Source organism: Lipophrys pholis (assembly GCF_963383615.2).
Source record: "Lipophrys pholis genome assembly, chromosome: 23".
NCBI classification, from domain to species: domain Eukaryota; kingdom Metazoa; phylum Chordata; class Actinopteri; order Blenniiformes; family Blenniidae; genus Lipophrys; species Lipophrys pholis.
In genome coordinates, this window is record NC_137645.1 from 4,281,929 (window position 1) to 4,301,599 (window position 19,671).

The 19,671-nt window shown below is 46.1% G+C and overlaps 1 protein-coding gene across 3 annotated transcripts; it reads right to left on the reverse strand.

Annotated features, from left to right (window-relative positions):
• Window positions 1-770: 770 nt before the first annotated feature.
• LOC308127941 (uncharacterized protein) lies at window positions 771-17,984 on the reverse strand. Of its 3 annotated transcripts, none has more exons than XM_080493373.1 (55): window positions 17,772-17,975; window positions 13,819-13,938; window positions 13,386-13,607; window positions 13,284-13,300; window positions 13,164-13,196; window positions 12,144-12,176; window positions 12,012-12,065; window positions 11,830-11,922; window positions 11,452-11,526; window positions 11,324-11,368; window positions 11,192-11,245; window positions 11,068-11,121; window positions 10,866-10,919; window positions 10,722-10,775; window positions 10,590-10,643; window positions 10,461-10,505; window positions 10,329-10,382; window positions 10,208-10,252; window positions 10,071-10,124; window positions 9,898-9,996; window positions 9,366-9,410; window positions 9,180-9,278; window positions 9,034-9,087; window positions 8,716-8,823; window positions 8,118-8,171; window positions 7,927-8,025; window positions 7,768-7,821; window positions 7,594-7,692; window positions 7,469-7,522; window positions 7,345-7,398; window positions 7,202-7,255; window positions 7,066-7,119; window positions 6,916-6,960; window positions 6,730-6,828; window positions 6,543-6,650; window positions 6,400-6,453; window positions 6,257-6,310; window positions 6,116-6,169; window positions 5,974-6,027; window positions 5,779-5,886; window positions 5,632-5,685; window positions 5,502-5,555; window positions 5,236-5,397; window positions 5,049-5,156; window positions 4,858-4,965; window positions 4,353-4,406; window positions 4,163-4,270; window positions 4,013-4,066; window positions 3,814-3,921; window positions 3,666-3,719; window positions 2,973-3,080; window positions 2,280-2,637; window positions 2,004-2,194; window positions 1,578-1,820; window positions 771-1,398 (listed from the first exon to the last, which is right to left on the reverse strand). In XM_080493373.1, exons 1-55 carry the CDS (start codon window positions 17,863-17,865, stop codon window positions 1,252-1,254), a joined length of 4,668 nt encoding a protein of 1,555 aa, XP_080349499.1. In that variant the 5' UTR covers window positions 17,866-17,975; the 3' UTR covers window positions 771-1,251. The 3 variants fall into 3 exon arrangements, with proteins under 3 accessions (XP_080349499.1, XP_080349498.1, XP_080349500.1); XM_080493372.1 differs by having other exon boundaries at window positions 13,819-13,941; XM_080493374.1 differs by lacking the exon at window positions 13,284-13,300 and having other exon boundaries at window positions 13,377-13,607; window positions 13,819-13,941; window positions 17,772-17,984.
• Between the last annotated feature and the right edge of the window lie 1,687 nt (window positions 17,985-19,671).

The window sequence follows — 19,671 nt, forward strand, 5'->3', positions numbered from 1 at the left end:
CATAACAGTATTTTGATGTCAATACATATAGAGCTTTAATGAATCACCTTGAGCAGCTTCAGCTTCATTAATGAGTTGCTTGTTCAGCTTTTCAAACTCTTTTCAAACTACAACACACCTGTGTAGTTTAGATTCCCCTCACCTTCATTTTAACCTTTTTATGTGTTGGAACTTTCCACAGTGGATATGAAAATAGCAGCCCCGGCTAAAAATGACCGAGCCGACAGATGTGGAGCAGGCCCGGACTGCAGGAAACGGTGAGAGTGTCACGTCTTTCAGCGGGCGAGGACATGAGAGGTCGAGCCATGAACATGTGCTGCCTGATCTTTGGCTCTTTTTCTTCCTGTCAGGACGCCTTTTCGCTCCCTCTCTCTGCACAGTCTCACACCCACAACCACACAGAGGCCATATTTCCACACTCAAACTATAGATCTCTGCTGCTTTAGTGCCTTACATCTTACAAATTAACTCTAATACTCCGTGCTTGCATTTGTAGTGTCATCTGGCTCCGTTGCTGGTTTTAACCCTTAAACCTCATCCTAATTGGGAAAAAAAATTTAATAATTATGAAATTTGACCAGGACTTGTTTAAAAGTCACCCAGACTTTTAAATCCAGCAATGAAGCTAAATTCTTTGAACTACTCGAAAGCTTTTGCTAAAACAGCTACACAAACATGTTGCTGAAGGCTGGATGTCTGAAATAAAAACTTTTGTCTCCCCCTCCTGGAGGAAGTGGGTTTCTCATGTTAATCTGACAATATCATTAAACTCCAAAGAATTAACATTTATTCCACATCCAAAGTCAACAAGCAACAATTTACAGTCATATTTTCCATTTACAGCTTTAAAAATTAGGAAAAAAAAGAGTAAATAAGAGCGTTCCTGCACAGAACTTTAAATAATTTAGGTTCAAGCACCATTTGCATGTTTCATTTTATTAAAATTAAACTTTTTTTTTTCTCTCTGCACGTGCATTTACTGGATAAAAGTTCTCACTTGTAAAGAATAAAAAGTTTTTAAATCTTCACTTATCAGTTAAAATATTCCCCCCAAATCCCACATTTTTCCAGTTCATGCCTCCTGTCAGTGACCTTCAGGCTTCATGCTTCACTTCTTGCAGCTTCAGATCATGATGTGACGGTGAAGTGAATAAATTATCTTCAGCTGCTCACACACACAGAGAGATCCACATCTTTTCTGGGCTGTGTGTGCGTGTGTGTCCATGCTACACTGGGAAAGAGTGTGTGTTTTCATGAGAAGCACACGGGGCCGATGTCCAGACCGAACTCCTGGTCGGTTCTTCCAATGTCCAGAGGGGCCACGTCCACAACGGGCAGCCGGGCTGGAGTCTGCGTCCTGTACTCTATCACCGTCTTACTCCACTCCCCGTTTGATTTCTGAGCAGAAACACAGCATTACACTTTTATGTCTTCTTAAAAGTAGTGCAGTGACTTTATTCGTAGCTAAATGTAAAAAGTTGGTAAAGTTGAAGTAGGAGATGCTGTATAACCTGCAGGTGAAGTGAAGTTACATTTCTATTTCAGCATCTCTCTAAAGACTTTTCTAAGTGACTCACCGAGCAGCCGTCCTCTGTGACGGTGTAGCGCAGCCGCGGGTTTCCCTGCGCTCGCACCTCCTGGCCGTTGGAGCCTCGGAGGATGAGCGCCCTCTTCATATTGCCGTTCTTGTCGTCCCTGTAGGCCACGCTGTTCCTGCAGTGGTAGGTGATGCTCTGGTGCGCCTCCTTGGACAGAAGCTGCAGCAGCTTCAGCTGCACAGACACGGCGTTGGGCTGCTCGTCCTTGTTTCCGTATCGCAGCTGCAATCAGATGTGATTCCACTCAGGACGTGCACATTTTTAAAGATTTGTGTCTTTCAACTTTATGGAGGTTTGAGCTGTGCGACAGTGTTTGGTTAGGCTGGCTAACACGTTAACAGGTTTGTGCTGTATCTTTAGTCGTTCCTCAACCAATGTTGCCCCAGAATTTGGGTGGTCTCTTACTTTGGTTCCAGCGTTCATGTCGGCGCCGAACCACACCGGTTTGTTGGCAGTGGGGTTGGATTTGGACCACCAGGCTTTGCGGGGAACGTTGGCTGGATTGGCGGCCACGCAGGTCTCTCCAGTCTCCATATTGCAGAAGACCTTGATGGCGTCTTTGGTGCTTCCCTGGTTGGGGTCGATCCAGTACTCTCCTGCATCAGAGGGAGAAGTGTTATTGCGAAGTTGCTGTGACATGGAGGAGCTGAAAACATGCTGGAACTGAGTTTTGAGGCTGACCGCTCTTCTTCTGAGGGTAGCACTGCTGGATATCTTGGCAGGTTTTGGCCGGGTTCATCTTGCTGCCGTCGGGGCTTCGCAGGTTCTGTAGGTGTCCACTGAGGGTCTTCAGCGTGGCGTGTACACCGGTGTCGGCGCGCAGGATTGCCGCCTTCTTGTTGGGAAGAGCCTCGTCCTTGTTAAACTCTGGGAGAAGAGGAGCGGCGGCCGCAGCGTCATCCTCTGTGAACTCCACAGCCTCTGGAATGCCACCATTGAAGTCATAATCCACCAGCCCAGCGAAGAGGTCTTCTACTGCAGCAGTCGGAGGCCCTGGAGAGCCTGGAAGACCTGGAGGTCCAGGTTCTCCAGGGGGGCCCTGATGAAAACAGATTCACCAGTCAGAAGAGCACAAATTTCATTAAAAGAGTTGGACAAGTTCGAAAATCTTTTGTCCCACCAGCTGGACAGTCAGATTGACTGAAAGAGGACAGAATTATCCATGAAGAAATATCCATATCTTCATGAATAATTTGTACATTATCAACTGGATTTAAGCTAGAAATAATAATAATTTTTTGTAAATTGGAAAGTTGTACAGTAACACCCCCATTGTAAACTCAAAAATACTAGAAATATTCATTGATTTTGGTTGTGGTAAATAATCCTGATTTGATGTTTTCGTGAACCCCAGCAGAAGAATCCTGCTCCCACCTGAACTCCGATGTCTCCACCGGTTCCTCTGCTGCCCGGCGCGCCCATCGGTCCAGGCTGCCCCATGTTCCCCTCCTTTCCTGGAGGGCCCACCACTCCTGGAGGTCCCTGTTACACCGATGAGATCATCAGAGAGAGCTTCACTGGAGGGTCAGTGTTTGACATTAGTCTTGACCTATATGTGATAACGAACCCTACACGTGTGTGAATTGTTTACGCAGTTACAAGTAACGTTTTGTGGAATTTGAACAGTATTTAAATTTTCACACAGCCATTCACTGGCACTTTTGATTTTAAACAGTGAAGCCCGTTAGTGAATGTAATGTTGATCAAGTCACAAGTTAGTAATCCTGCAGCTGTGGTGCAGCTTTATTAGAAGATAAAGACTGAATAGTGTCAAGGCTGGACACTTCTGCTAAGAACTTTTTGTAGATTTGACTCTTCTACATATATATAAATTTAAAAAAAAAACACTTTCCAGTTTTCAAATTGGGAACCAATTTGTTGGTCGGTGGATGGATGTCTGTTATCAGCTTCTGACATCACGTCATCCGTAATGTTGGCCTGAATAGCATCCAGACTACATCAAACTGAGCCTCCAAGCAAAGGAGAACACCCTGTTCTTTCTTCATTCTTCTGGAGACCAACAGACTCCCTCCTGACCCCTGTTAGGAATGTCTGATGTTCACTCACCCTTGGTCCAGCAGGTCCAGAAAATCCTGTAGCTCCAACGTCTCCTGTTGCCCCCTGAAACAGAAAACAACCCTCAGACATTGGCGTCGCCACACAAACAGGACCATCGGGCGAGAAGTTCCATGGGAAGCCTTAACATGGTTCTTACAGTGATTCCTGGCAGGCCGTGGAGTCCGGTGAAGCCTCGGTGGCCTTTCTGACCCCTCTCTCCTGAATCTCCAGCAGCTCCTTTCTCTCCCTGTGGTCCTTGAGGGCCCTGAGAGAAGACACAAGGGGACGCTATGGACCCTGGAAAATGTTTTGTTTGTGTAGTGATCTGATTGTGAACTAGGAAGCCTTTGACTTACCACTTTTCCACGAACTCCAGCTCCTCCTGGAACTCCAGGTGAACCGTTAGCACCCTGAAGGGCAACACAGCGACAAACACTTTCATGATGAAAATGTAGCAGATGCTACTTTAGCTTTAAAATAGCTGAGATTCTGTTTGTGAGACTCACTTTTTCGCCTTCTGGACCGGGACTACCTGTCATTCCCACTGGACCCTCCGTCCCCGGAGACCCTGAAACACCAGCTAGACCCTCTGGACCGCTATTTCCTCTGTCTCCCTGCAGTCACAGAAAATACAAGCAATCAGTGGACATCAAAAGCTTTACTGACCTCAAAAATGCTTGTTGAATTCATTCGTACCCTCTGCCCCACCAGACCATCTTTGCCAGGAGGCCCCTCTGCTCCAGCGATGCCCTGCAGAGTCACAACAAAAGATTAGAGAGGCTTCTCACAACAAGACCTCAGTGAAACTGTACACCTGACGACCGTAAGTAGCAGATAAGAAGTTATCGAAATGACATTAAATAATCTACAAATAAATCACCAACATCAATACAATTTCTAACATTTGCTTCTTCTGGGGAGAAAATCAGGACAACTGTCAACTTATATCACAAATTGAACATATGTAAAGACACAGGAAGCCTCTTGTGTGAAGATCTGAGTGAAAACTGTTGTGCAGTCATTTGAAAAACGAGGTGCAAAACAGAATAAACTTCTTCTTGGTGATACTAAAAGTAGCAGGACATTTCTACAAAAGGCCTTGATACCCACTGTGTTTGAAGAATCTCTTTCTCTTCTGTAATAACTAATCCAGGCAGTTTTGTCATTCAAAGCCTTAAATTGAAAGCTGAGGAGGACAAACCTCCGGCCCGGCCTCTCCTCTGGGACCTGTGGCTCCGGGTAAACCGACCCCACCGGCTGGACCTTTGCCCCCCTGAGTACCAGCAGATCCTGGCTTTCCTGGTGGACCCTAAGGAACACACAAACTCCAGTAAGTTACAAAGAACCAGCCTTGTGAGGCCAACAGTGAACAGGAAACATTAGAATACACACAGCAGGACCAGGAAGTCCCAGCATGCCGCTCTCTCCTCTGAGTCCAGGCTGTCCCACCACACCTCGCTGTCCTGCCGTGCCAGCCGGTCCTGGAGGTCCATCAGGACCCTGATGGCGGTACAGCAGAACTCATCAGCAGATGTAACATCTCAGGATTTCTTCACTGACAGATTATCTAATCACCCACCGGAGGCCCGTCCTCGCCGGAGTCTCCTTTCTCCCCTGGACCGCCCGCGGAACCCGGAGGCCCACTTTCACCCTGACGTCCCACACCTCCGTTCTCTCCTCGGACCCCGGGAGGACCACGCTTTCCTGGAAGACCTATAGGCCCGTCAGCCCCGACAGCACCCTGAGACAGATGGTGTCGTTTAGAAACAGCCAGCATTCCTCACAACACCAACAGTTGACCAAGAACAGTCTGCAATGATCCAAATTCAAGTTGTTGTAACTCACGAGAGATCCAGGTGTGCCCACTCCTCCAGGTAACCCAGGAAACCCAGCAGAGCCCTACAGGAAGAGAGACGGCGTCCTGCTGAGAGCTGCTTTGATTATAAGCACAGAGGTGATGTGGAGATAGACTCACCGCTGGACCCTGAGTCCCTCTTCCACCTTTCAGTCCGGTCACTCCAACTGGACCCTGGAAACACAGGCACAGGCTGATCATCTAACACAGAGGATGTGGACTTCTGGTGAACCCACCGACTCAACAACCCTCATTCAAACCTCCTACCTGTCCTCCAGATTTCCCGGCCGTCCCCTGTGGTCCGGGTGGTCCCCCTTCCCCCTTCAGTCCGGGCTCACCAGCTTCTCCTTTGGCCCCGGGCTGCCCATCCAGACCCTGTAAAGGACGGGATAAGATGAAGCCTCCAGCCTGAGAGAGTAAAGGTGTACCGGGTCATTGGTGGTGCTTGTTGTTGAGACTTACTGGAGGTCCAGCGAAACCAGCAGCACCGGTGGGACCCGACTCTCCTGTAGAACCCTGTTAGTGTCACAACAGATTTAAAGACTATTAATGGGAAACGTTTAGTGAATTTTGTAACATCCCCTCATAGAAACCTGGTACGCACAGCGATTCCTCTGGTGCCTCTGCGCCCTGTGGGCCCCGGGGGGCCGGTCTCACCCTGAAAACAACAAGAGAGATGGTCACTTATTGATGATAAAGTCTTGACCTCCACATTCAAAAAGGTTTAAATCAGTTCTGAGCTCACCTTGTCTCCATTAGGCCCACCAGGTCCGACCGGGCCAACAGAACCAGGAAGTCCCTTTTTAAACCAATCAGAAAATAGAAAAAATAGAATTAATTTAGACATGAATTTGAAGTGTTAGCAGTGGAAGTGTTTGTGTGACTCACCCTCGCACCATCAGCTCCGGCTTTGCCTTCAGATCCTTTATCTCCAACCGACCCCTGAAGGAGGAAATGACAAAGTCATATAATACAGCTACAGAGTGACGAGTCGGTGGGAGGAAGATGCTCTAGAACCTGGAGGAACTCACAGCGTCTCCTTTGGGTCCTGATGGTCCTGGTATCCCCCTCTCTCCTGGCATCCCCTGAAGTCCATTACCACCCGGTTCTCCGACACCACCAGCTGGACCCGAGCTCCCCTGTGACATGCAAACAGAGCCTGGTTCACGGTGCAGAGTCCTGAATCCACAGGTCCGCTCTGACTGGAGGTGACGGTACCTTGGCTCCATCTGGTCCGGGTCCGCCTGGACTCCCTTTAGGTCCCTGCAGCCCATTGGGTCCAATTTCACCTCTCTCTCCAGGAGGGCCACGCTCTCCCTGTCAGGACAACCACATGCACACGCCGGTATAAACGGATGTAAATGTAAAGAGGGATGAACAGGAGGATGTGATGAATGAACTCACTCTGGGACCTGTCCCTCCGTCATCACCCACTTCTCCAGCCAGACCCTGAAACATGAGGTTGTTTCTAACTTGTAAACAGCTTCAGAATTCTGAGCGAGTCTCTTCACCACCTGCTCATCAACAATCTTTTACTGCATTTCACTGTCGTACCTCATCTCCTGGTTTCCCCGACTCTCCAGGTGGGCCTGGGGTTCCAGGCAAACCCTGAAAACACAACATTTTAATTTTGTTTCGTTGCATGTGCACACCGGCCCGGAGAGGTCACATGAAGACAGTGGTGTTATACCTGGAAGCCGCTCACTCCCTGGGGCCCCTGCTCTCCTCTTTTACCGGCAAGACCCTGAGGAACACCAACCATCAAACATCAGCAGCAGAAATATCTTCAGTCTGAGCATGTTTCTCTGGGCGGGAAGGGGGGGGGGGGCTTACCGATGGTCCAGGTGGGCCGGCGGCTCCTCCCTCTCCGTCCTTCCCGTTGGCTCCCTGAAACACAGTGAGAGCAGATAAGGACGAGTCCCAGCCGTCAGGTTCTCACCGAGTGACCTGGACTCACCCTCGGACCAGGAGCTCCTCCACTGCCTGCCTCCCCCATCTTCCCCGCGTCCCCCTGGAACACACCACACTGGGTCACACACAGCTCCTCACACTCCTCCTCTCCTCACGCACCCTGGTACTCACAGTGAAGCCCTTTGGCCCCGGGAGACCCATGGACCCCGCGGGGCCTCTGGTCCCCGTTGATCCGGCTGAACCCTGTTTGCCATCGTCTCCTGCTGAGCCCTGAAAGACACATCTGCTTCGTCACGACACAAACCGGTCAGAGTTGGTCTCTGTGAGAGGAAGGAGTTGACCCACCATCGGTCCTAGCTTCCCCTCCGGACCCTGGGCACCGATCAGCCCTGTGAGACCCTGTCAGACAAAAACACACATCAACACACATTTATCTGCAGCCGTGAACCCAAAGTTCTGTTTCAGCTGTTAGAGATGAAGTCAAACATGTCAGGAGAGACGTACCCGAGCTCCTGTGAGGCCTGGCTCGCCAGCCCGTCCTGGGTCTCCCTCCAAGCCTTTAGCTCCGAGTGACCCAGAAAGCCCTCTCTCACCCTGAGCGCCCTGCTCACAAACAAACAAACAAAAAAAAAACCACGTTTCAGACATAAGCGACGTGACGCAGACGAAGCCGGTAGATAACTCGAGAGGTTCACCTTCTGTCCAGGTAATCCATCAGCTCCGGAGAAACCTCGGTTTCCTGGAGTTCCCTACACACAAACACACACACACACACACACACACACACACACACACACACACACACACACACACACACACACACACACACACACACACACACACACACACACACACACACACACACACACACACACACACACAGACACTTATTTCTTTCAATATTATCACCATTGATTTCACTCAATTCTGTTTTATTGCAGTACTCTCCTCCAGCCACCAGAGGGCGATGCCTAAGAGTACTTTAAGCATCGCCACATGATGGTTCATTTCAGGTCAGTTACCCACAAAACTACTTCTAGGTGGCCTTAAATGCCAACGCACGTAAATGTTAGAACATGATATATGTCTGTCTTACGCTGTTTTTAGGAGTTTAAGAGAAAATGTGCTAATTGTGCTTTGCTAACAGAATTAGCTTAGCTTACTGCACGTGACCCGGAAGTAAATTTGAACATGTTTTTTTGACAGGTGACAAGTGTGTGTCCTGATAAAATTGTGTTCCTCTGTGTTCTGAACTGATATGTCCAGAAGTATTTGGAGGCGTTACAGACTCACCGTCTCTCCTGTTGGTCCTGGATTCCCCACCGACCCGGGATCACCCCGGGGCCCTCTCTTCCCCTCCTCTCCCATCGGACCCAGCGGACCCTGGAGACCGTGATCCCCCTGCCAGCCGGCCAAATAGCATGTAAATATTCATATACACAGAAAACACACAGGACAGACTGTTTTCTTTTTAGTACGGGGTTTTTTTGGGAGTAGCACTAGCTAAAGTTCACCACCAGGGGGTGTGCTCACAAAACTTTGAGGTTAATTAGCTGAGATTATGGCAGCGATGCTGGTCAGTTGAGTGTGTATAGTGTGTGTGTCACTCACTCTCTCTCCCTTCAGTCCAACATCTCCTTTCAGTCCAGCAACTCCTCCTTCACCCTGAAAACACATACAGGTTAACACAATGTAGGGTCTCTCTCACACACACACACACACACACACACACACAAACACAGGAAGTCACACTCTACCACTTGGCCTTTGGCTCCCGGTGCTCCGGTGGTCCCCTGAGTGCCGGGGGGTCCTGGCTGCCCCGTCTGCCCTGGGGGGCCCTGAATTCCTCCGAGCCCCTGCAAAGGTTGAATTAAGAGTTAAGAAGCTTTACGGATAATCGAGGTTTAGAGAGCGAGAGAGAGAGAGACTAGCTGAGGACGTACCGACTGTCCACGAGTACCTGGGCCACCATCAGGCCCCTCTGCCCCCTTCACACACACACACACACACACACACACACACACACACACACACACACACACACACACACACACACACACACACACACACACACACGAAACAGATCACATCGATGCTGTGACATGAAATAAATCTGACAGAAATATCAATAAGAAATCATAAATGGGTTCTAGTGACATTAATAAATAACCCAAATGGTTCTAATTTAAGAAAAAGATGGAAATTCATTTCATTATTGCCAAAACCAAATAATCGGTTTACACCAATCAACCAGACGATATGTCACCAATCAGTGAATAAATAACAACAGAACAACATATTGTGGTCTGAAAAGGAGTGGGAAGAAGTATATCTTCATTTATGAAAGACTAAAAGCTAATCAAACTAAATAAAATCAATCAAAATGAAAAGATATTGTGTCAGAGACTCTAAACTTTCAACAGAACGAAGTGAGGATAAAGAAGTGAGATGATAGCGAGTGGACCAGGATCCCACCTGCAGCCCAGATTTTCCTGGAGGTCCCGCATGTCCAGCGTCTCCTCTCACTCCCTGTGGTCCTGCACTTCCTCGGACCCCCGTCGGCCCTGCTTCCCCCTGCACACACACCCAGGTGAGACTTCAGCACCTTCCACAGCTCTGCAGGTGACACCAAACTCCTCCCAGCTCACCTTCATGCCTGGACTTCCTGGGAATCCTGGAACTCCGTGAATTCCCAAAGGACCCTGAAGAGGAAGAACCTCGTTATTATCTGCAGGAATTCACCTCCTAACGCTACAGAACTCCAATAGAGTGGAGGACTTCTCACCAGAGGACCTGGTTTACCAACATCACCGGGTGTCCCACGCTTCCCCTGAAGAAAAAAAAACACTAGACGTTCATGTCCTCAGATCTACAGGTTTGGTGGATCTGTTGTGTTGGAGTCGTACCACAGGACCAGTCCCTCCCATTCGGCCTCTCTCTCCCTGCAGGCCGGGCGGACCCTGGAACAGAATGCACATTGGCATTAGCTCCTGCGAAGCTACGACATAGGGGTGTCCTTCACACCGTGTGTTACCTACCAGTGGACCAGGAGCCCCCATCACACCAGAAGTACCAGATTTACCCTGAAAAACACCCAAACATCAACCAGGAAAGTACAAACAGATGTACCTCTGCAGGGGTCACGGGGTCGGGTTGTTCACTCCTACCTTTCCCCCAGCTGGTCCTGGTTCACCTCTTGATCCCAAAGGTCCAACGTGTCCCTGGTGAGGATTTCAGAATGAGCCGAGAGGACAAACTGCAGCTGTTTGTCACGTGTGATCCTCTCGGTGAGACTTTACCTTGTGTCCTTTCAGTCCAGGATGACCGGGAAGTCCAGGGAATCCTCTGGTACCCTGCAGGTCAACAGCAAACATCATCATCATGATGAAGGTGGACATGAAGACTAACTGAGCGAGCTACAGTCCAAACTGGGAGACATTTACCACTGATCCTGGAAATCCTGGTTCTCCTGTTGCACCTGAAGGTCCAGCTAATCCCTGAAGGAAGACACACACACACACACACACACACACACACACACACACACACACACACACACACACACACACACACACACACACACACAGCTCTTACAGGAGTCACAGCAGGATGCTCCACATTCGCTGTAAGCTGGATATGACTCACATCAGCCCCGTTCTTCCCTGCAGGTCCATCAGGACCCCTGAGACCAGACTCCCCCTGAAAACAAGGCACACGATCAGTTTCACTCTCCACGCTCGTTGACTTTCTGCAGCTGGAGCGTTCCTACCATCTGTCCAGGTTCTCCAGCCTCGCCGGGGATCCCCTGACCGCCGTGTGGACCCTGGACAAGAACACCAAGACTCAAGTTCCACACTGCGTCTGCTCAACATGCTGCTTTAGATGTGGGTGAGAAACGTACCTGTGATCCTGAAGACCCTGGAGGTCCTCGAGGTCCTGCCTCACCCTGAAACCACATCAGGTCACACACAGTTTGAACAAACGTGGCCTGAAGCTGTTCTCCGTGCCACTCTGCACAAACAAACTCACCCGGGTTTGAGAAACCATGCCGGCCAGACCGGACTTCTCACTGAAGCCCGAAGCCATCTGAGACAGCAGGTTCACCTTCAAAGGTAAAGACACCACATTCAGCAGACTGGTGGTTCACTGTCTGACCTGCAGGAGGTGCCACCGCACCTCACAGTGAGTCGAGATATTAGATTAGCTCTGGGCTTGTTTAAGTTTAGCTTTGGTAAAAGTAACATTTCCACTGTAAGTTGGGCTGGAGAGTCGCAGCCTCACATCCAATTACTGTGAGCAGTGATGTCGCCACCTGCAGGTCAAACATGGACTGAACACTGGGGAGTGATTAGAAGAGGATGTTTCCAGTATGTTTGTCGCAGGTGGATTCTAACGGGGAGCTCTCACCCCGGGAGGAGACGGATTTCCTGGGGGTCCGGCTTGTCCAGGATTTCCTGGAATACCGGGCTCACCATCGAAGCCTGGAGGTCCTTGAAAGCCCTGCCGTGTGTGAGGACACATCATCATCATCATCATTATCCTTCATCAGTAAGTCCTCACCGCTTCGTTGGCATCATGAGTGAAATTACCCGTCTGCCTTTAAATCCTCTGGGTCCCCTGTGGCCCTGAGCTCCTGGAGGACCCTTCAACATAAAAACATGACATGATCAGCCTTCGATCCCTCCTCAGAGAGCTGCAAAGGTCCTGGAAGAGACACCCACCGCAGGTCCTGAAGGTCCTGGAAGCCCCACAATCTGAGGAAGACGTCCACGCATTCAGGTTAGTCACAATTTATTCAAATGGGAAAAACACCATGATGAAGACAAGAAACTTTTAAGAAAAATAAAGGCTTCACTTGATAAAATCAGATGCTAAGGAAGGAATTATGACCTTGCTATATGTATTTATTTATTCATACATTTTCTCCACATTTATATTTCATTATTAATTGATCAGTGGAGCTGGAAAGAATTTACAAGTAAATAGATATGGAAATTAATTGATGAAAAATGACTAATATCAAAACTAAATAATGTTTGATTCCCAAATACATTTGTGTCTATTTGAATAACAGTGCCATGAAGTGAGAATATAACTAATTAAAAATGAAAAAAATTAAATAATGCATAAATTAATAAAGCTGAGATGACTAATTAACTTGTCATGACAAATATAAAAGGAATTTATGGATCTCTACATTAGTTAATATATCATCTATCATTAAATATGTTGTTAAATGTATGAATCATAAAAGTACCAATAAGTCACAAAATAAATAAATGCAGAGAGACATAAACAAAACCATATAATTATTTTGTACGCATTGCTAAATTCATATAATTGCATTCATCAATACATGCTGAAATGTGTATTTTTAATATTTTTGATTAACACAAATGGGAATAAAAAACATTCAACAATATCGATCGAAAAAAGTAAATATACACAAATATTCAATTTAGAAATATATCAATAGATAATAAATTAAAATAACAGGAAAAATAAATGTAAATAGGCAGAACTAATGTTCTTATATTTATAAAGAAATAGATGAGGATATTAAATAACAATATAAGTATATGGAGCTAATCTCATTTATCGAAAAGATAATTATTTATCTATCCCTGCATTAATGTATTCATGTATTGATGAATAAATGTGTTGATAAATTAACATGCAAATTTACTTTGATCTGTTAAGTTTTTGTAGTTTGTGTGTCTCTCTGTAATTGTGTCACTCACGTGTGGGACGTCTCCTGGTTCACCTTTCTGCCCCTGTCACACACACAAACACACATTTTACAATCATTTGCTATCATGACGACGATGATGATGATGAGTGAGAGAAGATGAAGGCTTTACCTTGAAGCTCATCATAGCTGAGGGGAATCAAACATCAGAGTTAATTTCTGCTCAGTCTTTTGAAACTGAATGTAGCAAGTGTGTGAATGAAACCCTTCGTACCTACGGCCCTGCTGGCGCTGGCGAAGGTGTCGCACACTGGGCAACACTCGCCGTCCGGGGTGTGTGCGTGTGAGTTCTCACAGTGCGAGAGGACGGGACAGATCACCTCCTCACACAGCGACACACCGTTGTCACACACACAAACTCGACACGGCTCTGGCTTCCACACGGCGTTATGGAGGTACAGCTCGCCGTCCATGCTGCAGCTTCCTGTTTCATTACCTGACACACACACAAACACACACACACACACACACACACACACACACACACACACACACACACACACACACACACACACACACACACACACACACACATACACACACACACACACTATTTACATCAACAGCCATAGTAGTGATAATATACGTTGTATTAAAATTGTGTGTTAATTGTGTGTGCATGTGTGTGTGTGTGCGTGTGTGTGTACCTGTGCTGGGGGAGGAGGAGGGGGACGGTGCGTTCAGGCACACGGGGCAGCACGCTCCCTCAGGGGTGTGCACCTCTTGACAGTTTGTGAGCACTTCACACAGCACGCCATCACATACTACTACTACACACACACACACACACACACACACACAGAGTTACCGCTTTAAAAGTAGTGGAGTAACTGAGTTAATTACTTAATTTAGCAGCAGTTACATCAGTTAGTTGCTCTATAATATATTTAATCATTTGTTTATTTGGACGGGACAGTGCATATTAATGCACAAGCCATCTCTTCATGAGGTTACTGTAAATATGCCGGCTTTAGCACAATGCCAATTTCAATCCGTTGTCCCACAATAATCTGGATGTTACTCTTCTTGAAAGGAACAGATTCATGAAGAAACTGAGATAAACCACTGACAGCTTTCAGAAAGGGAAGCTAACTGCTATTTAAACATGTCAATGCTAATGGTGATGGTCTATCTGCAGTTAGGATTCCTGGTTTTCACCGAGGCAGCCGGGGTTCGACTCCCAGAATGGGATCATTTACTTCCAAGAATTTAATAAAGTATTCCTTTTCTATGAATCCAAGCTACTGTGGATTCAGGCTAATGCTGATGAGTCAGTTCAGTATCATTGTCAGGTGCTTACGCTGTTGCTAATGCTAACATTTGGCTCAATGAATACAAATAGAGACGGCAGGTCTTGACATTGCTAATGGGAAAGCTCACAACAACACAGCTGTTAGACAGGGAAGCGAACTAATATTCAGCAGTATTTATATTACTTTTCAATGTTGAATAAAGGAATCGTTTCTCTCAGCCTCTCCATTAATGGGTTTAGTTGTAGTTTCCTTAATTGGCCACTAGGTGGCACCAGTAGATCGGACCATCAGCCTTCCTCGTAAAGGATGAACACTTTCAAAGCTTGTTGATGAGTTTGTGGAGAAAAGCAGTGAAAGCAGCATTTATGTCACATTCCTGCACTGAAATTACCTGGAATCACAGAGCCGTAAATCGCAGTCAAGTTCAATCAAAGTCACGGTTTAAAGGGAAATTCCCCCCGTCTGCATGTCACAGTTCATTATCTGTGTTAAACTTAATGTGTGATGTGCAGTGTACATCTGCATGTGAGATCACTTTGAATCAAACCTCAGACCAGACAGGAAGAATGCATCAACGCGTTAGGTGAAACAGCTGAAACTGAAAAAGGCTGAGAAACAAAAACATTTCACACCTTCTCAAGGTGTTAAATCTATATTCTATACTCCAGCTGCTGTGCTGTGTGAGATGGCTCCAGTTAAACTACAAAATCAAGACTCATTTTGGGTCTATTTGCAACCAATCCATGTTGCTTTAAGTCATAATTTGTTTCTTTTCTGTATGTTTTCTGTACATTCTGTTCTCATATATACTTACAGAATGATTTTTTTCGTTGTTCCTCGGGGTATAAAGATGATAGTTTTGGTATTAGTGGAGGAGCTTGGTGGCTCCTGCTGTGTGTGCGTCGAGCAGTGTAAGTGGCAGTAAGTGCAGGTTTGACGAGTCTATTTCAGTCTGTTTCTGCCCTCCTGCCCCCTCCCACACCATGAAACGCTCTGGAACCAGCGCAGAAGTTTAAAAACAGCAAACATGGCCACCTGCTGCGGCGCTCAGACGTCCTGAAGCACTGATTATGTGGTGGGCCGCTCCCACGCTGCAGTCATTTCAGTTATTTCAGGGAAACCGCTGCAGCCTGGATTACATGTTAGTTTGTGGTTGAGGAGCCACACCCGGAGAAACCTGCCGCGAGCCGGAGCATGGGTCATTAGCATCTATTCCTTTGTTTCACTCTCAGGTGCAAATGAGGAATGAGGGAGAGATTTTAATAACCTGCAGACCTCAGCCTGAGTCAGCACACCTCAGGACCACACGATTATAAATCAGCTTTTACATAAAGAAATACAAAAACGGTTTCCTTTCTGGCTCCGTTACCCACATTTTTCTCATTAAAACTCTAAAAATGGACAAATTCAAGGGACTTTTTGAACAAAGTGAATGAAAACAAGGTGATTGAAGCATTAAAGCATCCTGCGTTAACTGCAGGTATTTCTGTACAAATCACCTTTAAGTAAAACATTTTCAGAATATACATTTTTAACTCTTTGATTGAACAAATATGCATCACATTAGTTTCTTCCACAAAATCGCTCTAACTTCAGATAGTTATGTCGTTCATACTTCAACTCAGCTCTAATAAACAAGAGTTTAACTTATAATTAGAAAAGAGCAATTTTATAATAATAACAACAGTCCATGTAGTTTCAAGCTTAAAAACACAGAAGACCCTTTCGATTGTACTCTTTTTATTGTATTTTCTTTCATTCTAAAGCTCTATAAAATCTTCCAAAATAAACAACTCGAGGAAAAGAAATTAGTTTTTTTCACAAAATTGGGTCATTTCTTCATTTCTTTGTAAAACACTGTGAATTGCCTTGTGTTTGAGTAGTGCTCTATAAATAAATCTGCCTTGCCTTGCCATTAGAGTAATGATTTTATTTAAAATCGTGCAGAAACTGCTGTCGTTATTCTACAAATTGGCCTTTAAATTCAATCGAGAAGTGAATAAAAACCTCTTTAATAGAGATTCACACATCATAAATAACAGTTTTAACACCCTAACCCTAATTCAGATTTAAATGACAGCTGAATCTTTTGCTGCTCACTTTCAGTCACGTGTGACGTGCTGGCTTTAAAGGATCGGAGAGTCCAGGTTTTTGTTTTGGAAGACTTTTCCTCAGTTTGTGCTGCTGATGCTGTGACTTTGCTGCAGGCCTGAGTGAAGGTTGGCTGTTTGGATGGAGTCTCCTCTGGGTGTGTCCACTCTGCCTCTGGACTCCAGTCTGACCAAAATTAGTGGCCTGCTTTTGTCCGTCCCGTCCACGCGGCCACATCATTGCAGCCGTGGCTCCCTGAAGCCCGTCATTCAGCCCCGACCTCGCTCTGCCTGCCTGCGCCCTGCGCCGGGTATTTTTAACCCCGCAGCACATATCTGCCCCCGCTGGAGCACTTCTCTCCTTTTTGACCCTCACACCCTCCACCACAGCCTCTTTCCCTTCACTCCCTCACAGGAACGTTGGAAGACGCACAGGAAACGGCAGTAATCACATTACTTCTGGCAGAAACACACTAGTAACAGATTACAGTCTTGTTATTGTTGGTGAAAACAGTTGCACAGCTGCTGTCTCTCTGTTAGCATTAGCATTAGCATTGTCTTAATTGTTGAGGCGAAACATCATAATAATCATCAGTTTTGACAGTAATCCTACTACTTTTGTTAGAAATGAGTCAGTATTGTCTTTCTTTGTTAGTATTCGACCAAAACCATTGTCCTTCCAGTTACTATTCCTCTAAACTCCTGTTTGCTGGATGAGAGGACTCGTTAATCGTTAACAGTAACATGAACGAAGTCCCACTGTAATCTGGTTACATTTTCACTTCATTGTGCCTACTTTTGATCGGATGAGATTCACACTTTGCTGTAATCTGATTACATTCATATCAGATTATAATCTCGTATTGGGGGTAGCCCAACCTCCGATTCCATCTGATTACTCTAACTTTAATCTATTCACATAGCATGTACCATTATAGTTAATTGAAGCTGTAATCTGATGACATGCCGAAAACCCTTCACACATTCACCCCTGAAGAGCAGCTGTGTTACTATTTCTCTAAACTCCTGTTTACTGAGGAGGAGCAACTTAAAACATGTCTCACTGTGAGTAGCATTAGCATTAGCTGTGATTAGCATTAGCATGCTTAAATAGCAGTTAGCCTGTAGAGGGGCTAGTTAATTAGTCCACTACTCAATGAGCTCAACACCGATTTAGAGTAAAAGTAAGAGGGAGTCACTTTTCCTGGAAACATTTTGAAGTAGTAACTAACTGCCAAGAGTACTGTTCACGCTCACCGTTGCTGGCCTGGTCCTGGCAAATGACGGCGACGACCCGGAGCAAGGTGAGGGCGGCGCAGACGGAGAGCCTGGAGCTCACGGAGGGGCCCATGTCTGTTTCCTGGGGCCACAGCAGTCAGAGAGCTGAGTCCACAGCTACAGCATCCACAGACAGAGAGATCCCTGAGAGCAACAGATCACTGCAGCACTGCTCCTCCTCTCACACTCATCATCTCGACTCGCTCCATCTCGCTGCTCCTCCTCCTCCTGCCTCCAAAGATGGCGGTAATTAAAGGCTGCATTAAAAATCCCTTCATAGAAAAAGAACTGGATGATGCAGCTGAAAAGGACTTGAAAGGGAAGTGGGAACATTGAGGAGCCACACCCAAATACAGCCTCTGTTAGCATCAGCATGGGTCATTGACCTCTGCTCACTTTCCCTGCTTCACTGCGTTCTTTTTAATCCCAAAGTCGAATACTCCACAACCCGTTCTGACTCTTTGTGCCACATACATGCACTGCTTTCAGGCCAAACTGCCTGAATCAGGTTTATTTTTAACAACGTTCAAACCACAAACGCTATACCATGGGACATTGCAGGGCTCAGACCATGTACCCACCATTTATATCATAAAAATAGATATGTTACTGTTACAAAAAAAAAACTTACAAAAAAGACACAAAAGAAGGTTCAATGTTGACATTTTTTCATTTAAATGCCTAAATATTTAAAATGTAAAGAGAAAACTTTTTCCTTTATTAGAGCCATTATAGCTAAAATAGTGAATAACTGTTGATATCCTCAGAAACGACCCTTTAAGTACAGTATTAAGGCTAAAAAAACATGACGTTTTACATAGAAACAGTCTCAGCTTTCCAGCTGCAGGAAGCTTCATGTTCATGTTGAAGCAGTTTGTGTGTGTGTTGTCTCTCTAAATGTGCTGACCTACATGTGTTCCCCAGCTCGCTCCACACTGAGCTTCCTACATCCACCTGATGGCTTTTCCAGAGCAACGGCTTGCCAAGTCGGTATGTCAAGTGGACCGTCGCTCCCTGAGGGGATGTCCCGGAGGTAGACGGCCAAACAAACATCACATGAGCCGTCTGGCATCGTGCGCGCCGCAGACGACCGTCTCCCGCCGTTTGAAGGTTTGATCTTTCAGTTTTCAGGTACAACAAGCAAATGAAAGAGGAGAAACCCTCCAGGGAAGGGAGCTCAGACGGCCGTGTGCAGTCACGGTAATGTGTGCTACATGTGGAAGATACTCGGTTTGTTAGTATGTTTATCGTTTCTGCAGACGCCACCAAGCTGAGCTCCTTCTGCCAGATCACAACGCAGCTCTTTACCAACAAGTCTCCCACAAACACACATCATTGAATACAGTTATTAGATTTAATGTGCTGCAACGGCCCTCTCACACTGAAACACTTTAGAAAAAAACTATTCGTGTTCCTGCATGTTTGATACAAATTTGACCTCACGGTGGCGCCATAGTAAGCCCTCAATGATACAAAATTACCTGAATGACCAAGTCCAAAATCAAGTCTGAAGCCAGTCTAAAAAAAGTTGTTTACTTGTTGTACTTGGCAAAAATTAATGTTAAACATAATTGGTTGTAACTATTCTTTTTTTTTTTTAACAACAACACCAATATTCTTCCATATTTCACCTTTTTAAAATGTTTTGATTCAGTTTTAAAACCTCTCAGACTCAAAGACAGTGGACTCTGTCTCCATCTTGTGGCAGAATTATGTCACTGCATTTATTGACCTTTTTCCAGATTTCTTTGTTCCCTTTTGACAACATATCATTCAAACATTTCTGTACAGATTTCTAGATGTATTTAGGTAGTAGTTACGACTTTAAACCACCAGAGAGGAAAAGAGTGGAAGAGGAAGAGGACGTGTGAGAGAAACC